Genomic DNA, 27,168 nt, shown 5'->3' on the forward strand with positions numbered 1-27,168 from the left:
CAATGACAATCTTGCTCAGGTAGTGTGTGAGGTCTGAACCTGGGTTCATAGGCGAGTGCCTTGGCCGCTGCTTACATCCCAGCCTACTGCATAAATGAAGTTGTTTCAATTCTGCGCTTTGATTAATTGGAATTATTCACCCATAGGCGCCGCTGTTTACTGTTAATAACAGGAAAACTTGAACTTGAAGATTCAATTCGTTTCTCAACTTGATAGATTATTAATTCATCCCCAAACCCCCCAAGTTTCTGTAAAACAAATAAAAAACAAAAACAAACAAACAAACAAACAACAACAAAAAAAAAAAAACAGAAGAATGGTTTACTAAACTCAGCAGTTTATGCTGCCTTCCGGCCCACGACTAACGGCGGCTGCCTCCTCCCCGCCCGCAGCTGCCGAGCTCCGGCCCGATCAACAAGTCGCCGACGCGGGGAGCGCCTGGGGTGGGTAGGCTGTCTCTCTCTCTCTCCCTCTCTCTCTCTCTCCCTCTCTCTCGCCCTCTCTCTCGCTCTCTCTCTCTGCGGAGGTGACGACTACGAACAGGCGAGAAAACGTTACGCGGTGTTTTCAGGCATAATCATAGTGACTCAGCAACACACACACACACACACACACACACACACACACACACCGCGCACTTTAACGTTGACAGTGAACTACGAGGACCGCGTGTCGCGGTTTTGGGGAGCTGACTGGGCGACTGCTTTGCACGTACGCACGTCGCCACAGGCTTTTTATGTCGTTCGGCGAAGTGTCGCACGTCGACTCGTTTTTTATTATTATTATTCCCACAGAGTCATGGCGGCCGCCGCGGTGCGCCAGAACCTGCCCTGGCGCGGGTCCCCCGCGCTCTTCCGGCGCCTCCACGGCAGCGCCGCGGCGCCGAGGCAGCACTACCCGTTCCTGGTGCTCGGAGGGGGATGTGGCGGCGTCGCGATGGGGGCGCGAATGAAGCGGAAGTTTGGCGCGGAAAACGTCGCAATAGTGGAGCCGAGCGAGGCGAGTGTTCAGACCGCAGGGTTTTTTTTCCTGTTCTGACAAAGTTAAAAAAAAAAAAACACACGCATGTAGCGCTGTGAGGAGAGACATTGCAAGCGACAAGCAAGTTTTCGGTGCTAGTCGACAATTTGATTTCCATCATTGCCCAGATGCATTATTACCAACCAATGTGGACTCTGGTTGGTGCTGGGGCCAAAAGCGTTGGTGCATCTGGACGCCCGACAGCCAGCGTGATGCCTTCAGGGGTGAAGTGGCTGAAATCCAGAGTGGCGGAGCTGAATCCTGACAAGAACTCTGTCTGCATTGACAGTGGGACGGAGGTACAAATTAAATTCAAATTGTATTCAAATTTTATTTGTCACATACATAGTCATACACGGTATGATATGCAGTGAAATGCTTTTTGCGACTGCTACAGACCACAGTATTGCAAATGATGCAAGTGTACTATGAACCAATATGCAAATTTTGCAAACACGGGAGCGGTCATGATACACATGAAACACTGAGGGGTCATGATGAAACCGTGCAGGAAATTGCCAGTCATTTCTTTTATGAGTCAGATGGTGATAAAATGTTGTTTGCAGGCATGCTCAGGACAGAGGAACTGAATGTATTATTCTAAGCCTTCTGTTTGTCTTGCAGGTATCCTATGATTATTTGATTGTGGCCTTGGGTTTGAAGCTTCACTATGAAAAGGTAGGGTGGGTAGTCAGAGACACTTATTACGCTCAGTATTAAAGAAATGTCAACTCCGACTGACCATTATGTATCTCTGTAGATCAAAGGCCTGCCAGAGGGGTTTGAGCACCCAAAGATTGGCTCAAACTACTCAGTGAAGACTGTGGAGAATACTTGGAAAGCACTTCAGAATTTCAAGAGGGGCAATGCCATTTTTTCCTACCCTAACACTCCGGTGAAATGTGGCGGAGCTCCTCAGAAGATCATGTACCTCTCGGATGCGTACCTGAGAAAGGTGCTCACCTGCCTAGTCTGTCGAGTTTCACGGTGCCTAAATTGAGTCACTGAGCTCTCGTCTCTCATTCAGACGGGGAGGAGGTCCGATGCTCACATCATATACAACACCTCGCTGCCTGTGATCTTTGCTGTCAAGAAATATGCGGACGCCCTGTGGGAGATTGTGAAAAAGCGCGACCTACACGTAAATCTGAGGCATAACCTCACCGAAGTCAGGGCAGACAAGCAGGAGGCTGTGTTCGAAAACCTTGATAATCCGGGAGAAACAAAAGTGTTCAAGGTTGGTCCATCTTTTCACTGTTGTAACAGATCACTTTCTCTTCCCCTTTCTTTTTTTTAAATAACAAATCATCTCAACATAGAGTAATGAATAGAGTGACTGGCATTCTATTCATATCCTGATCTATAAAATGAACTCCAGTAGAATTAACTTTATACGTTTATAAAGTATAAGTTTCCTAAACATTCCTAATGAGCCTCTACTCTAATACTTATTTGATGGATACCGCTTAATGAAACAAATCCATGTTGGCAGTGAAAAGAAATTCTAAATTGGAACTGTGTCCTGGAGATCATGTGTGTACAATGTTAACAATGTTGAGTAATTCAAGAGTAGATTGCAGTGTGGAAATAATCATTCTGTTTGAGCATTATCATTTTTTTAGAAGCAAATTCAAGCAGAATACAAGTGGAAGTGTGATACAAAATATCATAAATAGATGTAGTTTAGCATTGCAATTAATATGTCTATGTAATTATAACACCAAATAAGTCATGTAGTCCACCCTCTGGACCAATTAGATCCTCAACAAATGAGTTGTTGAGCCTTTTTTGTTTTTCCTCAGTCCTTCATTGCAGCTGATTATCATATTGTGTAATATGAATGGAATCTCAGAATGCTTAAAGGCTGTATGGAACTGGGTAATGGTGACTATGCAGTTTTTGTTTTTCTGGGGAAAACTTGTTAGACTAGTCTGATAATATCAGTCAGTAATTTTCTTGTGTGGACAGTAGCCTAGTGGGTAAGACACCTGCCTATGAACCAAAAGACCCCAAAGCCACAGGTTCAAACCCCACTTACTATCATTTTGTCCCTGAACAAGACATTTTACCATGGAGTGTCTCCATGGGGACTGTCCCTGTAACTGCTGATTGTAAGGAGCTATGGATAAGGGTGTTTGATAAATGTTATAAATATCATAACAAGGGACCAAATAGTGGTACACGTTATTATGCTGGGAAGGCTTGTCAACAATAGTGTGACCTATATATATTATGTTCTCATATTTTGTGTATCATGTTACCCACTTTCTTTTTCCCTCAGTATGAAATGCTCCATGTGACTCCACCAATGGGACCACCAGATGTGCTGAAAGATTCTTTGCTGGCTGATCAAGCCGGGTGGCTTGATGTGAATAAGGAAACACTTCAGCATGTGAAGTACCCTAATGTATTTGGAATTGGAGACTGCACCAATTTACCCACCTCCAAAACAGCGGCCGCTGTTGGTGAGTGTAGTGGTTTGCTTCCAGGACAGAACCTAATATTGGCAAATGATATTCGATACAGCAGTATTTTGTCTAATGGTCCAGACCTTATTCACTGATTTGAGCTGGATGATGTGTGTCCAACTGTGTGTGTGTGTGTGTAATCTCATATCTCATATAACTTTTGCAGCTGCCCAGTCTGGGGTACTTGACAGAACAATCACAAAAGTTGTGAAGAAAGACCAGCCCGATAAAAAGGTGACAGGTCTCTTTCAAAATTATAATTAAACAGTTAATAGCTTGTAGTTACATGGAATTGCCAGATGTGTACAATAGGTTGCTACTCCAGTCGAGTTGTTTTATGCTCTGGGCCTTGGAGGAAAGGAATGACCATCGAGCAAAATACGCTACATAAGTGAAAGTGAAGTGATTGTCACTGATACACAGCAGCACAGTGCACACAGTGAAATTTGCAATTAACCAAAACAACCTCTGTTATTACTGTGGGGGCCATAAACACTTCAGAGCAACGTGTCCCAACCAACGCTCGAGGGAGCTGCCGGAAAAGTCCTCCTCGCCAAGGCCACTTCGCGCCTTCGACGACTTGAAGCTTCGTTTCACTACAGCCCCCATTCATTCATCCCAATCCAGAGCTCCCATTTATCGAGGTCCATGCCTTTGACATGGGGGTGGGGGTGGTCCTGTTACATCGGGATCGTTCCAACAACAACAGTCTCTTTTGGTGGCCGGGTCTCACCGGCGATGTCACGGACTATGTAGCAGCCTGCCCAGTCTGCACCGTCAACAAAGTGGATAACCAATGACACCGTGGCCTCCTGCTTCCCCTGCCACATCCACACCGCCCCAGGTCCCTCGTCTCCCTCAACTTTGTTACAGTCTGCCAACTTCCTACGGTAAGACCACGGTGCTGGTGATGGTGGACCGGCTCTCCGTGGCAGCCTGGTTTGTTGCTTTTTCCAGCCTACCCACATTATCCCAGACCGCCCACCACGTCATAGAAGAAGTCGTCCAACACTTCAGACCACTTCTGGAAGCAACTCGGGGTGGCTGTCAGCCTTACCTCAGCATACCACCAATGGCCAGACCGAGTGAATACACCAGGAACTGGAAAAATACCCCACATCCTGGTCGAAACATCTCACCCTTGCAGATCTAGCCAGGAACAAACATGTCTCATCTGCCACCGTTGTGGCGGATATAGGGTTGTCTCCCTTTGAGGCCTCCACTGGCCGGGTCCCAGTGTGGTTTCCAGTTCCCACCGCTGATGGGCCGGTCCCTGCTGTCTATCTGTGTAAGCCTTCCATCGGCTTGCCGCTTCTTCATTACAATTGCCTTGTTTCTCGACTCCTCTCACAGAAAACCCTGTTGTTTGGATCTAGACACCTTCTTTGGATCTTCAGTCCCAGACCAAGCTCTCTGGAATCTCTCTGTCATTGAATCCGCCCACGAAATGACCCAAGTGTGAAGACCACGTCTCCAGCCAGCCACCTTCCAGTTCCAGTACTCCAATGCAGGTCCTGCCTGCGCCCACCTCACAGACACCACGACCACAGCCTCCTGTGCCAGCCGCTAGTGTGCCCCAACGTCCGCCATCCTGACAGAGACATTATTCTGGACGGGCTTACTGTGTTTCATGCCGAGCGTAATGCAGTGCTGTGTGGTAAGACCCGCGGCGGCGGCTTGTGTGTTTACATCAGCACGGAAATGTGCCAGAAGTCTGTGCCTTTCTCAATTCTGTCTTTAATGCAGGTCGAGTTTGTGACTGTGAGATGCAGACCTTTTTATTTACCGCAGGAATTCACCTCCAGGGAATGAAAAACGTGCCTGCGAGGAAGTCCAACCCTCCTTCCAGCGATCAGGTGCTGTGGAAGTGAGGAAAACTCTTCACAAAGTTAAGTCAGGAAAGGCTGCTGGATCAGACAAAATCCCTGGAAGATGCTCAGAGAATTTGCAGACCAGCTGGCAGATGTTCTCTCAGACAGGGGCAGTGGTGGCCTAGCGGTTAAGGAAGCGGCCCCGTAATCAGAAGGTTGCCGGTTCGAATCCCGATCCGCCAAGGTACCACTGAGGTGCCACTGAGCAAAGCACCGTCCCCACACACTGCTCCCCGGGCGCCGTTCATGGCTGCCCACTGCTCACTCAGGGTGATGGGTTAAATGCAGAGGACAAATTTCACTGTGTGCACTGTGTGCTGTGCTGCTGTGTATCACATGTGACAATCACTTCACTTTAACTTTAAAGACATCTTCAACATCTCACTGAGCTCCGCCGTTGTTCCTACGTGTCTCAAGGCACGTAGCTTGAGATGCCTGTGCCGAAGAAGTCTTCAGTGTTGTGTCTCAATGACTACCATCCTGTTGCACTTACACCCATCATGATGAAGTACTGCGAAAGGCTGGTCATGAAACATATGAAGACCCTGCTGCCCTCCACCCTGGACCCACTGCAATTCAACCTATTGTCCGAACCGCTCCACAGACGATGAAATTGCCACCACCCTGCATCTGACCCTCACCCATCTGGACAATAAGGACACATATGCATGAATGCTGCTCATAGGACTTCAGTTCAGCATTCAACAACATCATTCCTCAGCACCTGGTCGAGAAGCTGAACCTGGTGGGCCTGAACACCTACCTCTGCAACTGGACACCTACCTTCCTGACTGAGAGACCTCAGGCTGTCCGGATCTCCAGCACACCACACTGAGCACTGGAGCTCTTCAGGGCTGTGTGCTCAGTCCAATGCTGTTCACCCTGCTGACCCATGACTGTGCAGCGATGCACCGATGACACGACCGTGGTGGGTCTGATCAGCAACAACGATGAATCAGTGTACAGAGAGGAGGTGCAACAAATGACTGGTGTTTACATTTACATTTACAGCATTTATCAGACGCCCTTATCCAGAGCGACTTACAATCCCCCTGGAGCAAATTAGGGTTAAGTGTCTTGCTCAGGGACACAATGAGATTTGAAACTGGATCTTCTGGTTCATAGGCGAGTGTGTTACCCACTAGGCTACTACCACCCCCTATTGGTAAAGTCAACAATCTGTTTGTGAACACGGACAAAACGAAGGAGATGATTGTTGACTTCAGAAGACATTGGAGAGACCACTCTCCTCTGAACATCGATGGTTCTTGTGTGGAGATCAAGAACACAACATTCCTCTGTGTTCATTTTGAGGAGAACCTCTCCTGGAATCTTAACACCAGCTCAACAGCCACGAAAGTCCAGCAGCATCTTTACTTCCTCAAAGCACATCTCCCACCACCCATCCTCACCACCTTCTATAGAGGAGCCATTAAGAGCATTGTGACCAGTTGCATCACTGTCTGGTTTGGGAACTGCACCATATCGGACTGCAAGACCCTACAGCGGATAGCGAGGACAGCTGAGATGATCATCGGAGTCTCTCTTCCTCCACAACAGACATTTACCACACATTCTGCATCAGGAAAGCCACCAGCATTGTTATGGACTCTACACACCCCTCACATGCACTCTTCACCCTCATAACATCCGGAAAAAGGTACCGAAGCTGTGTTGAGCACGTGCACAGACCACTGCTTGCTGCCTTCTTCCACTGGCGGCATCAGGCAACAGGCGTTAGAAATCGATTCAATTATGGAATTCGTTGCAGACTCTTTTAGTAAACAACATTTTTTTTCCCGATTTAATAGATTCATTGTTGCAGTTATAGGTGCCACTTAGCAAAGCACCGTCCCCACACACTGCTCCCTAGGCACCTTTCATGGCTGCCCACTGCTCACCAAGGGTGATTGTTAAAAGCAGAGGACACATTTCATTGTGTGCTTGCTGTGCTTCTCAGTGACAATCACTTCACTTTCATAATGTATGTATTATTTTGAGTCGAATACATTTTTAAATAAAATGATTGGATCAGGACATGAGCATCTTCTGCTCACTTAACTACTCACACTAACTGACATTTTAAGCAACCAGTTTAACCTAAACTGTTGCATGTGACTACATAAAATACAGTACAGGCCAAAAGTTTGGACACACCTTCTCATTCAAAGTGTTTTCTTTATTTTTATGGCCATTTACATTGGTAGATTCTCACTGAATGCATCAAAACTATGAATGAACACACGTGGAGTTATGTACTTAACAAAAAGTGGAGACCTGACCTCCACAGTCACCCGACCTGAACCCAATCGAGATGGTTTGGGGTGTGCAAAGCAGTAATCAGAGCAAAGGGTGGCCATTTTGAAGAAATAAAACATGTTTTCAGTTAGCTGACCTTTTTTGTTTAGTACATAACTCCACATGTGTTCATTCATAGTTTTGATGCCTTCAATGAGAATCTACCATGTAAATGGTCATGAAAATAAAGAAAAACACATTGAATGAGAAGGTGTGTCCAAACCTTTGGCCTGTACTGTATATATAATTAAGTATTACTATGTACATGTGATGTGTGTTTAAAGTGAAGCGATTGTGAAACACTGCAGCACAGCACACGGTGACACAATGATATGTGTCCTCTGCTTTTAACCATCACCCTTTGTGAGCAGTGGGCAGCCACAACAGGTGCCCGAGGCACCTGCTCAGTGGCATGTCCGTGTGTGGTTAGTCATTGTATATATTTAAATGAAACATGACATTACTTTTTTTAATTATTCAATCAGACAATTTTTTTACTTGTAGTATGACGGCTACACTTCTTGCCCACTGGTCACCAGTTACAACACAGTCATTTTGGCAGAATTTGACTACAATGGGCAGCCCCTGGAGACCTTCCCCATTGATCAAGGAAAAGAACGGAGACTAATGTACTACATGAAAGCAGATGTTATGCCTCAGCTCTACTGGCATGGTCTTCTCAAGTGAGTTTCATTTTTTTGTCCAGTTTCAATAGATGGATGGCTATTCTTACATATTATGGACTAAATATTAGGCTCAAGCCATTTGAATAGACATGTACATCAGACATAATAAGTTTCATATTTTACATTGGTTACACCATTAACACTTATTGTTTTTGACTGCTGCGTGCATAATAACTCACCATGCATCAGTGATATTAGTTGACAGTACGACATAAATGAGATAAAATCAATGTCATAACATGCGTTGACATATCAACACCTACTAAATGTTTATGCTTAAACAGGATACAGTACACTAGATGCTCACACCTAACCATAGTACATTATGCAAGGTTGTTTAACAAAGTATAGCAGAACACATTTCTTCTATATAGTTTGAATATTCAGAATTGTATAAATCATAGTTAAATGATCACAGTACCTGCATTCTAAATATATGAATCACTGTATTCATGAACAATTTGGTTTTCAGTAATATAGAAAACTACTCTAAACAATTTTAATTATTTTAAAATACTTTAAATACCTCTTGATTCTAAATGAATTTAATTCTAGTTAAATGAGACATGTGCAAATGATTTCTGATAGCAGTTGAATTGTATTTCAAATGCAAGTTTATAGTGGAATTTCAGGTCATAAACACAGGCATTGTTTTGATAAGAGTATCTACAAAAAGTCCATAATTTCTTTTTTTAATTGGGGATTCTTACTCTATTTCTATCCATCTTGCAGGGGCTTCTGGGGTGGACCAGGACCATTTCGGAAAGTCATGCACCTTGGAATGAAATAGTGTTTAGTGAAATAGTATACTGGCAAAAGATGTAGTGTTTATGTTTGTGGAACAACAAAATGCCATGCAATTAATCTCATGATTCATAAAGGTTAAACTGAAAGCTTTTGGGGGACAGGTTTTTGTATTTTAATTTTGCCTTTTTTCCTTTTTAAAGAAAGCATTTAGGCCACACAGTGGGATGACAGTAATGATTATGAATCATGGGTCTGCCATTGTGGCTATGGATTTTGCATATTTTCTTTGTGTTGGCGTGGGTTACCTCTTCAGTTCCTGCCAAATGCCTTAAATGTAAATGAATGGTGTGTGTGTGTGTGTGTGTGTGTGTGTGTGTGTGTGTGTGTGTGTGTGTATGTGCTCTGTGGTGGTCTGGCGCCCTGCCCTGGCCGAGTACCCACCTTGCACCCAGTGTCTTTGGATAGGGACAATGTCACGACCCTGCTTAAGAATAAGTGATAATGGATAAAGAGTGATTGAGAAGAAATTCTATTGTAACTGTTGTATGAATGCCTGTTTATAGCATTGATTTTTTTTTACTCATATTTACATGCACACACACACTATATATATGTGTGTGTGTCTATACTCATATATAGACATTGCTATATATTTTTAATGGCATTAAAATGGTATAATGTAAACCTAATGACATTTCTTGTTCCAATGTATATTATAAATACTTCAAGTGCAGGCCGGACTGTCAATCATTTTCAAATTATAATTAGAGCATAGAGATATATCAATTGTCTAGGCTGTCGGGAGGGTGAGCCTGACCCTTACATCGACATGTGGGTCGAAACTTGACAATTTAATTAGACATTTATTTAATCGTTTACTCATTTATTCAATTCGATAACATTTTCAAGTGTCATTTGCAAAGATTGTGTTGCATAATTGCACCAGGGAGGTGCCAAACGCTAAATATGAGCTTTTTCACTACATATGCGCCACACCATTAGCAGAGTGTTGCATATCCTCACACCTGTATGAATGCGAATGAATTATGCCAGAAATCCCGGGACCGCATGCCTTGCGCTTGCGCGGTTTGTTGTGGCATCCGGGTACTTCTCGACAGCCTTGGAGAGGAGGCGGGAAATGGCGTCCTAAGCAGTGGTTAAGCGGTCGGATTGTGTGCCATAACAGCGGACGGAACGGAGTTGCGGCGGCCACCGGCGTGGTCACAATCACGACCGCCAACCCCACCGTTCTGCGCTACAACCTGGCATGTAAACGCTGGAACGTGAGTACACGGCGGGCGGCCGCGTCAGGGGAAGGAGAGCGAGTTAGCTGTAACCCCACACCGCGGTCTCGGCGTAAAATCTCGCGTCTTCAGCGGCTCGGGATGAGAACATGTTGGAGCGCCAAGTATGTCCGATTCATGTGTGCCAAACAGCCCCGTGTAGTGGAGCTACGCTGGTCACCGTGTCGCCATTTTTTAAAAAAAAAAGTATTTTAATTGGCGCTGTTGGGACTAAAGCGTCATGTAGGCGAGCAGCTAGATGTAAACACGGAGTCTCTAATAATGGTGGAGTGGCAGGAGGACAGGAAGCTAGCTAGTTAGCTAAGGCTGTCAATAAACAGCATATGCGCGCCCGTTTTCGTGCTCTACAGGTTAATCCATTATTCATGTGGGTGTAGGAGCCGAGCCTCGTGTTACCGATCATGCGTCGAAGCGCTGTCGTCTTGTTCGCTCGTCAGGATCGCTGTGATTGCCTGCGTACAGGCAGCTAGTTAGCTTAGCAAGCTAACTGTGTGTCGGCAGGCTTTAGGTTAACCTACGGATCCTGCGGCACGGTTGCTTTTTGCGACTTAACACGTGTAGGGTTTTTCCCCCCCCCGTGGCGTGTACTAGTTACAAATCGCCCGCCTTTTTAATGTAGTTTTAATGCAACGGGTCTCGGCCTAAATTTACTTTGTACTGCCTGAGGCTGGAGTCGGAACGCTTCTCCAAGTTCCACGCTTCACCCCGCCCACTTTTCTGCAGCGTCTGTTGGTAACGTGCTCGGGGTTTTTTTTTAAAGTAGCGATCACATACAGTCTTACTCAAATAAATAAAATTAAAATGTAAGCATAAACACTACATCTATTTATATTACATCTTCTGTTAGATGTAGTAATGCTATATTTAAAATACTGTTTTATATATGCATGCTCTGATTATTATTTATTTATCTATCTATTTATTTATGAAAGTGTTTCATGTGACGATCGGGACAGGGACGATGAGGCTGAGAGTACGCAAGGCGTCTCAGCAGCCGAGCCCTACACCAACAGCCCGGACTGCCCAGGCTAAAAGAAAACACTCGGAGGTGGAGCGAAGTCCATCAGGTGCTGCAAGGATGCAGAAGAATGAAACAGGCATTTTCTCCACCATTAAAAGGTTCATCCGGGGAAATGCTGTCAAGGTGGGTCACGTGAAGCAGTGCTTGATCTTTGTAGTCACGTCTTGCCAAACATATATGCGAGGCTGTTCGTATCTGTGGTTGTAGTTAGGGTTAAAGTTATTTCATTGAATGAATGTCTTTAAACCAAGGTGGAGCAGTGTACCCCTGCCAAGAGGAGTCGAATGAACGCAGATCTAGACAGTAATCTCATCACTTCTACACCAACTTCTGGGGCTGTCGATAACAAAGCTGATCCTAGAACCCGTCGGAAAGGTCCCATCAATGGGGGTGAGTTAAGACAAGGTGTCACGATCATGTGATTGTGTCTTAATGTGCAAATTTACACATTAATACACACTGGTGGCTAATGTTCTTTTCCTCTTTTTAGATAACATGACGTGCAAACCAGTGAAGCCCAATGGCAAGTTACATGTTCAGCCAGAAGCAAGTAGCCCACCACGCACCACCCTTCTTGGCACAATCTTCTCCCCTGTGTTCAACTTTTTCTCCCCAGCCAGCAAAAATGGTAACTGTTTAACTGAGCGTTTTCTACATGCTTGATATCTGACTTGAGTAAAGTTTCCCAAAATGCACATTCCAATATTCACTTATTACAGAGTTTTGGAATGTCATTCTTGATGTCCATCTCTCACTTTTCCTTAAGCCACTGCTGGCTCAGAATCCCCTGGTCAGGCTATGGAGGCTGAGGAGATTGTAAAGCAGTTGGAAATGGAACAAGTGGAGGAGACACCCACTTCCACTGAGATCAGGGGGGTTTCCCTGTACCCCAGTAACCAACTGTCAAACCCACATCCTCTGCCTGCTTTGGACACTACTGTTGAAGAGGGCGAGATTGTAACTGAGGCTGATATGCCCCCACTCACAGGTACAGCCATGCTCACACTGAATACTTTTGTGAAAATGTAATTGTGCTTAAACATGAGTTATTTATATTATCCAGTCTCTCTCTCTCTCTCTCTCTCTCTCTCTCTCTCGCTCGCGTGCTCTCTCTCTAACCAGACATAAGGCAAACCATAAACATGGCTTGGCTGGTTTTAATTAAAATCTAAAATTTTATTTAAACATTACAGTTCACAAACACCACAAATTATTCTACATTTCACATTTTTCCTATATATGATTAATTTATAATTAGGAAATATCTGGTCTCCTACACAGTTGTTGGATCCCCTCCAAACAGCAGCTACCCCACTGCCTCACCATCAGTCCCTGCAGAAGCCTCATATGAAGAAGACTGGGAGGTGTTTGACCCGTGAGTACGACTTGGCATGTTTGGGAACTGCACTTGTGCAGACATGTTGGGATCTGCACTTGTGCAGACAGTCTTTTTTTTTTTTTTTTTTTTTTTTTTTTTTATATAGTGAACTGCCACAGCTTTTTTTGATCAAGTTTTTCCATCTTTGTTCAGGTATTTCTTCATCAAGCACATACCTCCACTAACCGAGGAGCAGCTCACTCGGAAACCTGCACTCCCACTTAAAACCCGCAGCACACCGGAGTTCTCACTGGTGCTGGACTTGGTGAGACAGTAATCACGTTTAGATACTGCATCACTGTCATTAAAGTCACATTACTTCTGTTTTTAACAATAATCTATCTGTATGTTCTTGTAGGATGAGACTCTGGTACACTGCAGTCTAAACGAGTTAGAAGATGCTGCCCTGACTTTTCCGGTGCTTTTTCAGGATGTCATTTACCAGGTGTGTTATGACCATAATATCAAAGCTTTAAATGCTATCGTAATGGCCTTGTATTCTCTTTTATAAAATGTTGTTTAGTGGGGTGGTTGTAAGATTTAACACTTCTTAACATTTCTGTACTTTTGTCCTAAGGTCTATGTACGGTTACGGCCATTCTTTAGGGAGTTTCTTGAACGCATGTCACAAGTTTATGAGGTAAGAATCATTTTAAAAGCTGGAATATGTTGTTTTAATGTAAGATGACTTACACTGTAAGTTGATTTCCTCTGACCTTTTGACATCTTAAGATTATCCTGTTCACTGCCTCGAAGAAGGTCTATGCTGATAAGTTGCTTAATATCTTGGATCCCAAGAAACAGTTGGTCAGGTCAGTTGGTACCCTTCTTCTGGTTTTTAGTTATTTATTTACTAATCTACTTTTTAAAATGAATCTTTATTAAGCATCTTGTTTAATATGGTGTAAATGTTCAGACTTGAAGTGCCAGCAACCTGACCTGTCTTCTATTTCTATCTAAAGGCACAGGTTATTCCGTGAACACTGTGTGTGTGTCCAGGGGAACTACATCAAGGACCTCAACATTCTCGGAAGGGATTTGTCAAAGACCATAATAATTGACAATTCACCACAAGCCTTTGCCTATCAGGTAAGTGATGCCATTTGGCCTTATGAAAGAGAATGCAGTAATTCATTTTCAACAAATATTAATCCCATTGATTCAAATTTGCAGCTTTCTAATGGAATTCCCATTGAGAGTTGGTTCATGGATAGGAATGACAGCGAGCTCCTGAAGCTCGTCCCTTTCCTGGAGAAGCTTGTTGAATTGGTAAGCTATATCTATAAGTCTTTGTTTTTCGTAAGAACGTTTTAATAAATATATAAAAATGATCCACTTACATTACACCAGAAATTAGTGACACTTGTGGAATTACATTAGTTCATGTAAATCTCTTGCTTACTGTATACATAATGCCAGCTTTTCTGTTTTTCTTTTTTATATAGAATGAAGATGTACGACCACACATTAGGGAGAGGTTCCACCTCCACGATCTGTTACCACCTGATTGAGCACTCTTCAAGGCTGGCACAGCATAATTCTAGAATGTGTAGCATCTGATGAGGAGGAGGAAGACTGATCAAATTCTAACTAATGTTTAATATCAATATTGGATCACAACTGCAGCTTTGCTGTTGTCACGTTTTCATGTAAAGACGGTTTTACAATAATGTCTTGAATACCTGTACAGACTTTTATAGGGAAAAAGAAGGCTAGCGCAGAAGGACCCTCAGACTCACTGGCCTTTAAAGCACTACTGGCACTGAAGGTCTTGGGATTTCTGCTAATAGCCCAAATGGATTGGATTACAACGTCAGAAACAAGAACTGATGTCGCTCCATTTGGTGCTGGGACCCTTGGATCTTAATGACCACAGGCTCATCAAAAGTTGGACGGCCCATCAATTCAAAATATATGGAAAAAATATATAATTCTACATATTCAAAGACATGTATATATGACGTAGTTACTTTTTCCTGGCAATGTTTTTAAATCTATATTTACTTTCTGCTGTTCTGTTTTACCATGCATTCCTCTGCAATCCTTTTTTAGACCCCCCCACTTTCAATTTGTAAAGAAATGTTGCTTTTAAGGTTTAGTTGTAGTTGGAACCCTCTCTCTCTTTCTCTCTCTCTCTCTCTTTCTCTCTCTCTCCTTCTCCTTCTTCCCCCTCTTCCATCTGACACAACACTAACAACTATACAGGTTCTGTTTGATTTTGCTTTGAAATCTTTTTTTAACTCTTTTAATGCGTCCCGGTTGTAGCACCAGCACAACGTATGTCTGTGCAGTTTTGATGAGTAATGTTGCTGTTCCCCTGTTTTATTCTATTTTTTTAAGTCGTTGTATATCTATGGAGTGACCACCTGAGTCAGTATGTAGTTGGTTTGGTTGCTATTTGCCCATTTTTATTCAGTGTTACTCAGCTGATCTCTCAACCATTAATACATTATTTTTATATACCAGTTTCTGAAAAGTTTCATTCAGTCATTTACTTTCTTGAAGTCATGTTTTTATGATTTAAAAAAAAATGTTTCATTATAACATAAGCATGACGTATTTGAAGGAATTTAAAATAGATTTTTTTTCCTGAATTTGCTTTTTGTGTCCTGCAAAATTATTTTGGTCTGGAACCTTATTCAAGGTTGGATGGGGAGTTGATCAGAGGGCTGTTTTTGTTTTTTTTTTTAATAATATTATATGTAAAGTTTACCATTTGGCCACAGTAGGGGGCACAGGTGGAATAGCTGTAATACTAAATAGCTGTAATAGTAATTTGCAGGCGGATTCGAGTAATTTTTAAAATAAATAAAAGAACAAACCCTAAAATCGCAAAGGAAAGACATTTTAGATATTACGCTATAGTTACTATGTAGGTCTTCGTCTGACCTGTTGGTCAAATGGCAGCATCGGCCTCCCCTTTAGCGGGTTTTCGCTCTGCATTTAACCCATCACCATCAGTAGCAGTGTGCGGGGGACGGTGCCGTGGCGGTTCGGGATTCTTTTAGGTTGGTTAATGTTGGGGTAAAAACAGATGTCGTTTCATGTCAAACGAATAACAAGATAGCGTCTGAGAAACATTTCAGTATGAAGAAATTTTTCCGGTAGGTCAGACGACATAAATGTCCAGGCGTTCTGGGTAAAAGCTTCTACTACACATTGTATGACAGCATGAACGATGTATCGATGCAATTCAACATTTCTTGAAAAAAAAAACTCAAATTTTGTGAAATACTGAAACGTCACACATTCTATCACATATATAATATAATGAGATTTACATGTATACAAAAAATGTCGATTATTATTTAGACATGTACAATTATTTTAAGGTCAACTATATGTCAACATTACGCGTTTCTAAACCCAATACACAAAAAGCCTCAGTTATTATGCAGAATAATATTATAGTAAAAATTACTTTACTTTGTCAGTCTAATTACAAATGTTAAAATTGCAATCCTTGCATTTTCTACCTTAAACCTGTTGCAAATAAGTGATTTTTTAAAAAAATAAGCTTCAGTAGTATTTAGTAAAAAAAAAGAATTAATTTATGTATGCTGTATTCGTATAACGTCTCAACATCTACATGTTAAAGATGTAGCAACACTAAAACCCCAAAGGCGAACACGCCTTCGTTGTAAAATATTTCTTGATTTTGGAAAAGAAAGAAGCGAGAAAGGGTGCTGATGCTGTAAACGCCTGAGTGAGAAGCCGACTTTGGCGTTTGCCGAGCGGAACTGGCAACACGGCTCCCGCGATTAGCGCGCGGGCAGGAGAGCCGTGTTTTGCAGACGCTGGGCCAAGATGGCGGACGGCGATTCTTGGGGTGAGATTAGCAAGCATTTAAATGGTTTTGGTTTTGTTGGGCAAAATAATGTCTGGAATGTAAGTATTTTCTGTAGTTAAATCGCACGTGTCGTTTTCCGGACGCCGTTCGCTCAGCATGAAGGATGTCATGTGTGTTTCAGATACGGACACTTTCGAGCCGAATGAAACGGCCAAAAAGGCGGCAGTCCTTGACAAATGGGAAGGGGAAGACGAGGACGAAGATGTGAAGGTATATCGCTCATGTTATTTATCGCTGTGAGCGTTTCTGAGCTCAGCGATGCTCGTGGAAGTCGAATTGCTGAGTGTCTTTCACATTCCGCTGCTGATGTTAGCGAAGATGACGCTGAGCCTCTTAACTCCCGAGATGAAGTCATTTTAAATGCACGAAATACACAACTAATTCCACGAGGCAGGCGTCTGCTGGCTCCTTCATCGGCGGGGACAGGTGTCGCCCAGGTACCGTTACATCACATCACGTCGCGTCGTGTCCTTCTTTCAGGAGAACTGGGATGATGACGACGAGGACGACGACGATGATGATGATGATGATGACGACGACGACGACGAAGACGCCAAGGGCGCTGAGACACAAACAGGTATGGGTGAAGTATCCCATGCTTTTGAAAAACGTTTGTTATTTACAGTTAACATTTTTATTTTCAGACGTAAAATCCACAGAAAAGAAGAAACTGAGTGAAAAAATAAAAGAAAAGGAAGAACTGGAAAGGAAGGAAGAGGAGCTTAAAAAAGCGGTAATTCTTTTAGCATAGATAAAAAAACATTTCTCATACATGGGCATAATCAGCGAAATATAGGTTATATTATATTGTATCATACGTAAGTATGTGTTTGTGATCTTGAAATCTTGAACCGTTGCCCTGCTTCCTTTTGCTTAAAATGAATGATGGAATAAAATACGTTTTTCAGTTTGAAGAGTCTAAAGAAAGCGATCAACTCACATCGGAAGAAGAGCTGGCAGAAAGACTTCGAGTACAGAAGTTGCAAGAAGATTCTGACTTGGAATTGGCAAAAGATGCATTTGGTAAGTGACTATATTAACAGTCAGTGTAGGCTATGCGTTTGAGTTTTGTAATGTTTTCATTTTTCCGTCAGGTGTTGCTAACAATGTAACAGGAATCGACGCCATGAGCCCTACGTCCAAAGATGACTTCACAGAGTTTGAGAAGTTGCTTAAAGACAAAATACTTCCGTATGAGAAATCAATACACTATTCCAGCTTCTTAGAGTCCCTGTTCCGAGACCTCTGTCTTTCATGTGAGTATTCCGTGCCTCACATTCACCAGGACTGTTGGGAATTATGTTTGGGAATCACCATGGATTTCCAGGATCGATTAGATTCTTTCCCAGTTCAATGTGATTTCTGACTCAATGAAATTTAATTGAGCGTTGGAAAAAGAATTTTCCAGGTCTTGCACAGTCTTGGAATATCAAATAAACATATAAAGTTATTGAAATCTCATTGACAAGTAATTGACACAAGAATGTAAAACATGAAACGTTTTTATACGTTTACAACAAGTGCAGATCTATAGTATCTTTGCTTGTTTTACGTATTGAGCCACGTCACGTGGTACAATGCGTGTTACGTCCATATTCCAGGACCTCCGCAGATGTGTGTCTTCCTTCTAAAAGTTGTGTAAATTACAGATCCATTTTACTCGGGCTCAGGCTGTGTGAACTTGGAAGAAGAAACAGTTGTTCATATTATGAATTTAGTTAAAATGTAACTTTGCACAGAAATTTCAGAGAGCACATGGTCATGAAAATTTGGCTCAGACTAATTGAAAAAACACGGACATTCTTTAGTAAAAATGTGTAAGAACCCGGTAAGAACACATTACATGTAATATACATCTTTATCGCCCTGCACAATGTATATCACATTGTAGTCTGATGTGCATGACATTAAGTTTGTGGATCTTTGAGGTTGGCAGATCTGAAAAAGTCATAAATTAAAAGATCAATATATTTTTTTATATTTAAACCCAGCTCTAACCATAAGGACAGTGGGTTATGCGATTTATTTTTTTCTCAATTGGACAGTGGAGGTGGAAGACTTAAAGAAAATCAACAATTCACTTACAGTGTTGCTCAGTGAGAAGCAAAGACAAGAAAAGGTACGTTCTACTTGTGTGCACTGTACATTTTTAGACTGTGAGACTCACATATTGTCATGTATAGGCATTTATATTTTCTTTTATGCTTCTGCATTGACTGAAGATACTATTTGACCAGTCGTCAAGATATTCAGTATGATAATTTGTCAATTTGCTGCTTGGCAAATGTCTTTACCAAGGTTTTGTGAGGAAATTTCTTATATATCCAGCTAAAACTGGTACTGAACTGGTACTGAAAAGCAGTACAATTCTAATGTAAGAACAAATGGAAATTTCCAGAAGAGTTTGTGTACATTGCAGTACTGGGATGGCTTTATTCCTGTTACACTGCAGGAACTCACTTGTACTACACTCCACTACAGTTTCTGATAAATCTCCAGTTCATGCACATTGAAAAGCTATTGCATTTATGCTTTTTTGACAGCAAAGCAAAGGAAAGAAGAAAAAGAAGGGGGTATTGCCAGGAGGAGGCCTGAAAGCGAAGATGAAGGATGACCTAGCAGACTATGGCGAGTTTGATGGGGGTTACGTGCAAGAATACGAAGACTTTATGTGATCCTGGCTCCATTATTTCTCCTCTCCCTGCCCTCTGACCCTCTTCTACTTGAAGGCCCAGATTCACCAACAGAGACTCGGCGCCACTCTTCTTCAACTAAGCTGCAGCGTCTCCACGCGAGGCTGCACAAGAGTGTAATGTGTCTGCAGAATGCACCACATCACTCCATCGCCTCATCTTTTCATCAACCAGCAAGGCCTGAGTGACAACACAGTGTTACTGTTGGACTACACAGGAACAATTGACACCCTATGCAAGTAATTTCCCTCATGACTGGCATTTTAACGAACTTGTAGGACAGTAAGTGAGTTTGTTATCATATCTCTCTTATAGTCTTATAGTATTAGGTGTCTACATTTAAAAGGATGATTTCTTTTTCCTTTTTTAACTGCTATCTGTAGCTGTGCCACAGATCATTTTGACACAGTTCTGTTAGGAAAACACTCGGCATGCTGTGTTAAAAAAAACAGCATATATATGCTGACAAGCATATTTTTATTTGTTACAAGATCAGAGCAGGCACAGAAAGCAGGAATATGCTTAATATTCTTGATTTGAAAAGTTGTGGTAAGATGATATAGCAGATCTGTCACTATAAAGCTGGGGCTGTAAAGGCTTTACATTTTCTTCTGCATTTTTAAACCACAGATCTTCTGTTTAGTACATAGACACGTTAATTCTTTTCTGTGGAAATCATTAAAAGAAATTCAGTTTCATAGTTGATTTTGTGGTTGCTACAGACTGCTTTGAGTGTGGCTCTCGGAAGCTACCATTTAACGCGTTCATGCTGGAAAAAACATGTAATAGTTTACATTTCATTCATTCTTATTTGAGAGGGTATCAGGTCTTACATTTTGACATCGTCGTCGGCCGGGTTTACAGAACAGAGGTCAGGAAGCGTCCATTTGCAAGGTTTGATGACAGGCCGCCGGTTCCGTTCTCAGAACATCCCGATCTGAGACTTGTGTTTGAACGTGAGATGAGTGTGGTTACCACTCGTGGCAGAAGGTCTGTTGCAGCTGGTCTTCACATGGTATTTTTGGCTTGTATCAAGTAAGATTGGAAATTGGAAAGGTTGGATCGGGTATTTGTGTGACGGTTTGGACTTTTAAATTCTGTAAATAACATAATGAAATGCGACTTATGGAAGGCATCAGAATTGCATATGACTGGACTCTACAATGTTTTATAATGATCTAATTTAATAAATCTCATTCTTGAAATGGCTTACATTCACTTCTGTATTTGACCATTTAATGACTGAATAACAAATTGTGTAAAATATATTTAAACAGCACAAACATTTTATAGACAGTAATGTAAGGGAAGGAACCATTAATACGATTTATATTTAGGTTATTTACTAAATGGTGGGGGGGCAGCGCAAGTGTCACCTCACCTCAGAAAAGCCGAGATCAACGTTTGGACAGCTTTGGTTGTAGTCGTCTTTGGCTCAGGGTCACGGAGGCTGGAACGTTGGGGAGGGCTGGTGGGAAGCGTGGCATTACCTGGGCTGCAGAATGTGTTCCACAGGACCCCCATGGTGACAAACCAGAGGAACTCAAGGGGACATGCAAGTCGGGTAAATGTGAATTGAGAACCTGAATAACTGAGAACAATGCATCTTCTGTGCAGATAGAACTTTAATAACCATATCTGATGCTTTTTTGATGAACATTTTAATGGAGATGACCAGTAATTGGGTCTTAGGAAACCAAATGAATCATAAGTTGCTCTGCCAAATGCTGTGCAAATGCTGTAATAGATTCTTTTAAATTGGCATTATGGTCACAAGCAGAGTTCTTCTGCTTGTCAAAGGAAAGCTGTAGATTTGAGGTAAATTATCTCAAGAGGGAACCTTTTGTAACTCGGTTCATTTTTCAGTTTCTTCACCATGCAAGACAGATATAATATTCCACGTCGTACAGACATCCCGGTCTACTGCTTATTCAGTTTTGCACAATTCATCATTTGTTTTTTTCAACAGAGAAACACTAAGCACTAGTTCATGTGTTTAGTTCCTGCCTGTCCAAATACTGAAAAATGTTTCAACAAGGTACAGCTAACAGCAGCCAGACTGCATGTGTCAGTGTCGTAAAAAAATCTATACAGTAACGGGTTCTTGTTATTGTTTGTGTACTACAGAGGTGCAATTTATGATCATTTATGATTATTACAAGGACTGTTACAATTGTACTCGTGCATTTTACACAGAGGTTATAAATGATTTAGGATTAACACTTATATTCTGAGGTGGACATTTAAACGACATTCATGACCAATTGTCAAATTGTTAATCTGATACAAATATTGTTCATGCATTTTGTGTAAAATTGTGTAAATTTAGCAATTCCATTAGACTCAATATGTTATAGGTATATTATAGCTAGAATGTTTTCAACAAAATAACTTTGCCTTATTTATAATAATTACATTTAATTTTATTTAATTGCTGGTGAAAATGCTGTGACTTGGGGTCAAACCCCAAAATACCCCTGTCTGCAGGGGTCCGTAACAGAGAAGAGGTGCGTGGGGCAGGGAGGTGACCTGAAAGGGAACAGTGCGCACCAGAGGCCGCCGGCTGGTTACTGGTCTACACAGATGCTACAACCTTCATAATCATAGTTTCTTGTGCATGAATGGTTCAGTAATACTGGGTGACTGATGCTGATCGATGACATTTAAATATCTACAAAAAGACATTAAGATAACTCATCGGTCTTAATTCTTAAAACTTAAGAGACATTCCTCATTAATGTACATATTATACATAATTAAGAAAAGAGTCAGACAACAGCAAAATAATGAACAAATATCAGACATATCTGTTTTGTTTAATAATAAATTGGCATTGTAAGTATGTTCTAATAGCACAGTTTATTATAACCAGCAGTACTTAATGTGAAACGATACAATTAAACTTATTAAAGCATCCGTCTAGGTTATCTAGCTTTACCAATGCCTTTTAAATCAAATAACAATGGATAATGATCTTTAGGGTGTTCAGTGCTATAAACAAGCATACGCATTACAAAGCAAATAAAGAAGAATGACATAAGACCAGGTACCTGTCAAATTATCAAAAAAAGAATAAAAATAACTGCAATTACTACAGGAATTTGGTGTATTCATATTACATTACGTATAGTATCAAGAGAGTATATATATATTCAAGAGTATCAAAACTAAGTTTTCAATGTCTTTGTAAGTCAAATTTCGACCGACAAACGCTTTAATGCTAGTACCTAGTAACAGTGTAACTCGGACTTCTGGGACAATTCATAAGTACTCTAAACTGCTTAATGGAAACTGGCCATACATGGTGTGTGTCCTCTTTTCAAGACAATCACTTGTCATTCATTCATAAAATATTCAACACTAAAAAGTTAATAAGGGTCATATTACACTGCTATGTTCCATCAGAAGCATATTGCCTTTTTTCCTCAAAGAAAGCAGCAAAAACTATTTGCTAATCTTGCTATTTGGTCATTTAAGATCTTAAATATAAAACCACTAACCAATAACAATCTTGATGCTGGACTTGTTGTTAGAAATAACATATACAACTAAAATACATCAAACTCTTATGCAACAAGTGTAGAGAAAAATAAGCAAGGAGAAAAAACATTTCAAGTAAGATGCCATACAATCCTGGAAATTTGAAGTTCATAGATTTTCCCTTTGAAATCAGTAAATCAACAGCCCATCTGAGAAGGCACTTGGAATGAAATATGCAAATTACAGCTGTCCACATCACCCATTAGCATCATCGGAATATTCTGTGCCAGAAAGACTGGAATGAAGTGGAGTTGAAGGCACCAATGAACATGAGGAGCAGGAGATACAAACTCATCATAATTGCGAAATGGTGTCTGACAAACCATGACGTCCCTGCAGCATTTCTGAACAAACATACAAACTCATTTTAATGAACTCTTCTAAAAACGATTTGTCATTTCTACAGAATGATTAAATGAATGAAAAGCAAAACACAATCGTTCAGTATCTTATTTGTTCTAAAATAAATTCTGCTTTCAATATTAACTTAATTGGTAATTTAAAAAATGTTAATTATATGGGAACAGATCATTTGAACAAGAACTCTGAGCACTTATTTTGGAATCAGGGGTACTTCAGAGACCAACACTTGTAGGGTCTTACCTGGCTCGGTAGCGTTTCTGTGAGTACACCATCAGATATTTAACCCTGAGCAACTGGTTGTTTGTCACGACAAAATACTTCTCAGGCACATCACCTCCTTCGCTATTCTTGGCCCTCAGACGTTGATGGTCAATGCTTTCAGAATCTGTAAAAAGAAGTTAAATGAGAATAAAATCGCACAGGACATAGGAAGGAATCATGCAAATTTAGGATTTTGGAATAATACCTTTCTTCTTGACTTGACACTTCACATCCGGGTGATCAATTATCTCACACAGTGCAATGCAACTTAGCAATGGTCCCAACAGACTCTCTTTCCAACCGTTGCCATGAGGGCTGTAGAGGACAGCCATGCTGAGGTCGCTGGTGAGATAGGTGCCTTCTCCAAATAATGATGTCTGTAAATAGCCAGAACTGTTAAATTTCATCTTGCATTTATTTAATGCTTTAAAAAGTATAATGCTCAACACTGCAATGAAAGAGTAATGGAAGTACACTCAAAACAATTAAACTGCAAGCAACATCATTCACCCAGACCTAAATTACGTCTGTGAAACTATTAAGCATGTGATCACCCCATCAACATTTACATTCTTACAAAGACCATCACAATCAGACTGAGGAAGCCACATAACAATTACATTTTTGACAGCCATAGAACTCCAGCCTTTCATGATACAGACAAAAAGATTTGGACGTGTAATTACAGGGCCATACAGAAAGTAGGGAATTGTTTAATGGTTCCTCTTTAAAGGTCCCCTATCATGAAAATTTCACTTTGTGAGATGATTTAACATTAATATGAGCTCCCCTAGCCTGTCTATGGTCCTGCAGTGGCTGGAAATGGCTAGATGTGTAAAGAGCCCTTTGGCCATTCTGCTTCACGGTTCGGAGAGTTGCAGCTCAGACAGTCAGATCTGGAATTTGTCCATTTATGTCATCATAAGGGCAAAGGTTACCGCCCGTTTCACATGCTTTTCCACCCAGAGTATTTACCACCCCTCCCCTACAGTATTAGCTCCACCAACCGTCATGGCTTAAAGCATGACAGTTGCTCAGTGCTTTGATGTACAAATGAGCACAAATGTATTTTTTTAATTCTGTCATGCGAGACTCAGAACCAGTGGGTTAATTTTATTATTTCTTTAAAAACGTCGTGCCAAACATTGTAGTTGGTGAATGGTGCTGATGACATATTTTCTGCGAATGCCCTCTCAACTTCTATAGGCCACTCTCCTCCTCGTCCCCCCTCAATAGCATTTAAAACTACAGACATAGGAATCGGAAAGAGACTTCAGACACAGTATTAGGGAACCAACAAGACCAATATAAAAGCAAAATAAAATGTTCATATTAGGGGACCTTTAAAATTATTTGCATCTGATAAGTACCTTATTTAGGTGACAGTGTAAACCATTATGAATGATGGAATGGAAATTTTCCAAGCGGCTTCCATGAAAAGCATAGATAAGGTCGCGCCCAGCTCGTGTCTTCTCAAATTTTGTGTTCATTTGTTCACAGTATTCTACTTCAAATAAAAAGTCCGGGACTGGTGTTGCAGTCCCTGTAGTCTCTGTCAAACTGCAGAGTTTGCCATACTGCAGAACAGAACAGAAAAAAAAATCAAACAGGTAAATGCGATGGTGCCACAGGCCTGCGTGTTGTCTCAGAAGTGCTTTATGGGTAATGTACCTCCTCCTTTTGTAGTGTCTTCACTGCAAAGCTCTTAGAAGAGAGAATCCAATGAGCTAGTGCCAGGTAGTGATCTCCTTCCCCAGGCCTTAGTCGGACCAATTCCCGGACGCCAGGCAGTGAGCTCACATCTTTCAGCTGTGTGTAGTGAATAAATTACACATCAGTTACAAAGTAAATTTACATCAGTACTGTACATTTATTTTCAAGAACTTAACTGGAATATATTTTTGTATTTTTTTTTCTCATTTCTCTGAAGGTTCCTGTTATTATGGAGCATAACCATCCTTGCATAGAATGAATGATCTAAAAATTGAATGTGTAAACACATTAAACTATTTGTAGGCCCTCAGTTTTTTTAAATTAGTGATAGTAACAATGACTATAGTTCATAAAGTCACTAGAGCAAATCCCCACCATGTCTATAAATAATTCTACAAATCTGCACACAAGTGTTGATTGTAAGCAATCAACACTTAAAGTAGTTTGATTTTGTAAAATACAACTACCAAAAACCCATATTAAACAGACCCAGCGTTAAATTATTTATATCGATACGGTACCTGCTGTGAAGTGAAGTGAATTTTACCCAAGTTGATGAGAACAATCCAAATGAAATAAACAGTGAATACTTCAAGATATCCTTTACACACACACCCCTAAAACAGAGCCGCAAATACTAACCAGGGCATCAAAGTCCTTATTATCTCCATGAACATACTGCGGAGGGAATGGTCTCAACACAGAGTCCCGCTTGTAGCTCTGAACCGCAGCCAGGAACAGGCTGCAGCGCAGGTCTGCAGCTACGGGGTCCCGGTGGAGGCAGGACCTCACCAGCTCTCTCACGGTGCCAGGGGGGAGTGGAGGCTGCATCACCGGCTCTGGAAAAACAAATGAAACCAAACCATGGCTGTCATGCTCGGTTAAAGAAGTTCACTGGCAGCACAAGACGGAATGGATGAGATTGGACTCCAACTGGACTCCAGTTGACCGTATTCGTGATAAAAGTTACAATGCACAATTTAAAGAATTATCACACCTGTCACGAAACGTGTATGTATTGTGTTTTGAGTTCGTGCAAAATTGTCTCCGGTTCCTGCTGAACGATGCGGTCTCTGTAACGCAGATCACATTTCATGTTTGCCCCTCAAGTAAAAAAAAAAGTTTTTATCTGATCACGCAGTCAGCAAAGGTGCCACAGCAAATGACAAAAACGCCACCAAATTGATTATTAAATGTCTTGAGCGAGCATAAGGTACAATGCAGTATTCTGTCTCGTTGTAAGACAGCTGTTAGCTAGCCCACCGCCTTCAACATGCTAGCGAGCTAGCAGCTAAGTTGGCGCAGCGTAGCTAAAAACGCCTCAAAACCGGCTAGCATCCCGAGCTAGCAAGAAGCCACCTGCCACAACACTGTCCCCAACGTTGTGCCGAAACGTACCTGTACGTCGGCTACTGGCATCGATGTCACCAGCGCCTGCTTTACGGGGACCCCGCCTGTCCTCCACCCGCTGCGTTCGTTTCGGGACCAAGTCTGTCCCCTTCCTGTCAAAACTAGCCAGCAGGGCGTCCAAGCACAACCCGCGCCTAGAACTGTTCCCTCAAGACGCATCAGTTTTCTTGAAGTTCTACATACTCTCTAGTTTCTACTGTTATTAATGAAAATATTCGAATATTCAATGTACGGTTGGAGAGTTTATTCAACGTTTGCTAATTAACTATCCCAGTGTTGCCATGTCTGCGGTATAATTCGCATCATACCTGGCCATAAACCAGTTGGTGCAAACAAACTAATACTCCCTTGTTGATTCTGAAGGAGTTAATTGCATTGGACGCTGTTCGTTCTTTCAACGAACATCTTTCAGACGTGGCTATTTAGAAATAATTTAATGAAAAATACAGACACATTTGTGGAAAACGCTAACCCCTCAACCTGCAGAAAAATCAACCAACCCCAACAATTTAAGAGCGAGCCCAGTTCTGATGCGAAAAAGCTCG

The 27,168-nt window shown here is 41.6% G+C and overlaps 4 protein-coding genes across 12 annotated transcripts; 3 read left to right on the forward strand and 1 right to left on the reverse strand.

The window, feature by feature from the left end:
- Nucleotides 1-569: 569 nt before the first annotated feature.
- sqor (sulfide quinone oxidoreductase) lies at nucleotides 570-9,779 on the forward strand. Of its 6 annotated transcripts, XR_003742887.1 has the most exons (11): nucleotides 570-711; nucleotides 795-999; nucleotides 1,149-1,319; nucleotides 1,645-1,698; nucleotides 1,781-1,975; nucleotides 2,048-2,257; nucleotides 3,302-3,485; nucleotides 3,655-3,722; nucleotides 3,990-4,776; nucleotides 4,865-5,145; nucleotides 5,280-5,525. XR_003742887.1 is itself a non-coding variant. In XM_028958590.1 (10 exons), the coding sequence occupies exons 2-10, from the start codon at nucleotides 799-801 to the stop codon at nucleotides 9,131-9,133; spliced, it is 1,320 nt and encodes a 439-aa protein (XP_028814423.1). In that variant the 5' UTR covers nucleotides 570-711; nucleotides 795-798; the 3' UTR covers nucleotides 9,134-9,779. The 6 variants fall into 6 exon arrangements, 4 of the variants coding, with proteins under 4 accessions (XP_028814423.1, XP_028814424.1, XP_028814425.1 ...); XR_003742886.1 differs by having other exon boundaries at nucleotides 4,865-5,526; XM_028958590.1 differs by lacking the exons at nucleotides 3,990-4,776; nucleotides 4,865-5,145; nucleotides 5,280-5,525 and adding exons at nucleotides 8,162-8,340; nucleotides 9,076-9,779.
- A 131-nt stretch (nucleotides 9,780-9,910) lies between these two features.
- On the forward strand, nucleotides 9,911-15,269 carry ctdspl2a (CTD (carboxy-terminal domain, RNA polymerase II, polypeptide A) small phosphatase like 2a). 2 transcript variants are annotated; one of them, XM_028958586.1, is made up of 13 exons: nucleotides 9,911-10,373; nucleotides 11,327-11,538; nucleotides 11,667-11,805; nucleotides 11,906-12,043; nucleotides 12,182-12,403; nucleotides 12,697-12,790; nucleotides 12,947-13,058; nucleotides 13,152-13,238; nucleotides 13,371-13,433; nucleotides 13,526-13,605; nucleotides 13,756-13,882; nucleotides 13,967-14,062; nucleotides 14,239-15,269. In XM_028958586.1, the coding sequence occupies exons 2-13, from the start codon at nucleotides 11,356-11,358 to the stop codon at nucleotides 14,302-14,304; spliced, it is 1,407 nt and encodes a 468-aa protein (XP_028814419.1). In that variant the 5' UTR covers nucleotides 9,911-10,373; nucleotides 11,327-11,355; the 3' UTR covers nucleotides 14,305-15,269. The 2 variants fall into 2 exon arrangements, with proteins under 2 accessions (XP_028814419.1, XP_028814420.1); XM_028958587.1 differs by having other exon boundaries at nucleotides 11,351-11,538.
- A 1,265-nt stretch (nucleotides 15,270-16,534) lies between these two features.
- Nucleotides 16,535-20,546, forward strand: eif3ja (eukaryotic translation initiation factor 3, subunit Ja). Of its 3 annotated transcripts, XM_028958406.1 has the most exons (9): nucleotides 16,540-16,622; nucleotides 16,765-16,853; nucleotides 17,124-17,220; nucleotides 17,288-17,376; nucleotides 17,552-17,666; nucleotides 17,738-17,899; nucleotides 18,689-18,762; nucleotides 19,187-19,271; nucleotides 19,373-20,546. In XM_028958406.1, the coding sequence occupies exons 1-9, from the start codon at nucleotides 16,601-16,603 to the stop codon at nucleotides 19,522-19,524; spliced, it is 885 nt and encodes a 294-aa protein (XP_028814239.1). In that variant the 5' UTR covers nucleotides 16,540-16,600; the 3' UTR covers nucleotides 19,525-20,546. The 3 variants fall into 3 exon arrangements, with proteins under 3 accessions (XP_028814240.1, XP_028814241.1, XP_028814239.1); XM_028958407.1 differs by having other exon boundaries at nucleotides 16,535-16,681; nucleotides 17,124-17,376; XM_028958408.1 differs by having other exon boundaries at nucleotides 16,539-16,622; nucleotides 19,187-19,514.
- Nucleotides 20,547-22,120: 1,574 nt separating this feature from the next.
- On the reverse strand, nucleotides 22,121-26,901 carry parp16 (poly (ADP-ribose) polymerase family, member 16). Its single transcript, XM_028958509.1, has 7 exons — nucleotides 26,612-26,901; nucleotides 25,856-26,052; nucleotides 25,172-25,309; nucleotides 24,871-25,077; nucleotides 23,706-23,877; nucleotides 23,480-23,624; nucleotides 22,121-23,220 (listed from the first exon to the last, which is right to left on the reverse strand). Exons 2-7 carry the CDS (start codon nucleotides 26,042-26,044, stop codon nucleotides 23,085-23,087), a joined length of 987 nt encoding a protein of 328 aa, XP_028814342.1. The 5' UTR covers nucleotides 26,045-26,052; nucleotides 26,612-26,901; the 3' UTR covers nucleotides 22,121-23,084.
- Between the last annotated feature and the right edge of the window lie 267 nt (nucleotides 26,902-27,168).

The sequence above is a fragment of the Denticeps clupeoides genome, chromosome 17, assembly GCF_900700375.1.
Source record: "Denticeps clupeoides chromosome 17, fDenClu1.1, whole genome shotgun sequence".
In the NCBI taxonomy this organism is placed as follows: Eukaryota; Metazoa; Chordata; class Actinopteri; order Clupeiformes; family Denticipitidae; genus Denticeps; species Denticeps clupeoides.

Coding starts and splice junctions, on each gene's coding strand:
- sqor (XM_028958589.1), top strand. CDS start 799: ATGGCGGCCGCCGCGGTGCGCCAGAACCTGCCCTGGCGCGGGTCCCCC. Junction 3,486..3,654: donor CAAAACAGCGGCCGCTGTTG/GTGAGTGTAGTG, acceptor TAACTTTTGCAG/CTGCCCAGTCTGGGGTACTT. Junction 3,723..3,989: donor AAGACCAGCCCGATAAAAAG/GTGACAGGTCTC, acceptor TAAACACTTCAG/AGCAACGTGTCCCAACCAAC.
- ctdspl2a (XM_028958586.1), top strand. CDS start 11,356: ATGAGGCTGAGAGTACGCAAGGCGTCTCAGCAGCCGAGCCCTACACCA. Junction 13,434..13,525: donor GCATGTCACAAGTTTATGAG/GTAAGAATCATT, acceptor TGACATCTTAAG/ATTATCCTGTTCACTGCCTC. Junction 14,063..14,238: donor TGGAGAAGCTTGTTGAATTG/GTAAGCTATATC, acceptor TTTTTTATATAG/AATGAAGATGTACGACCACA.
- eif3ja (XM_028958406.1), top strand. CDS start 16,601: ATGGCGGACGGCGATTCTTGGG. Junction 16,854..17,123: donor ACGAGGACGAAGATGTGAAG/GTATATCGCTCA, acceptor TCCTTCTTTCAG/GAGAACTGGGATGATGACGA. Junction 18,763..19,186: donor AGAAGCAAAGACAAGAAAAG/GTACGTTCTACT, acceptor CTTTTTTGACAG/CAAAGCAAAGGAAAGAAGAA.
- parp16 (XM_028958509.1), bottom strand. CDS start 26,044: ATGCAGCCTCCACTCCCCCCTGGCACCGTGAGAGAGCTGGTGAGGTCC. Junction 23,878..24,870: donor TACACTGTCACCTAAATAAG/GTACTTATCAGA, acceptor GGCTATTTACAG/ACATCATTATTTGGAGAAGG. Junction 23,221..23,479: donor CAGAAACGCTACCGAGCCAG/GTAAGACCCTAC, acceptor ATGTTTGTTCAG/AAATGCTGCAGGGACGTCAT.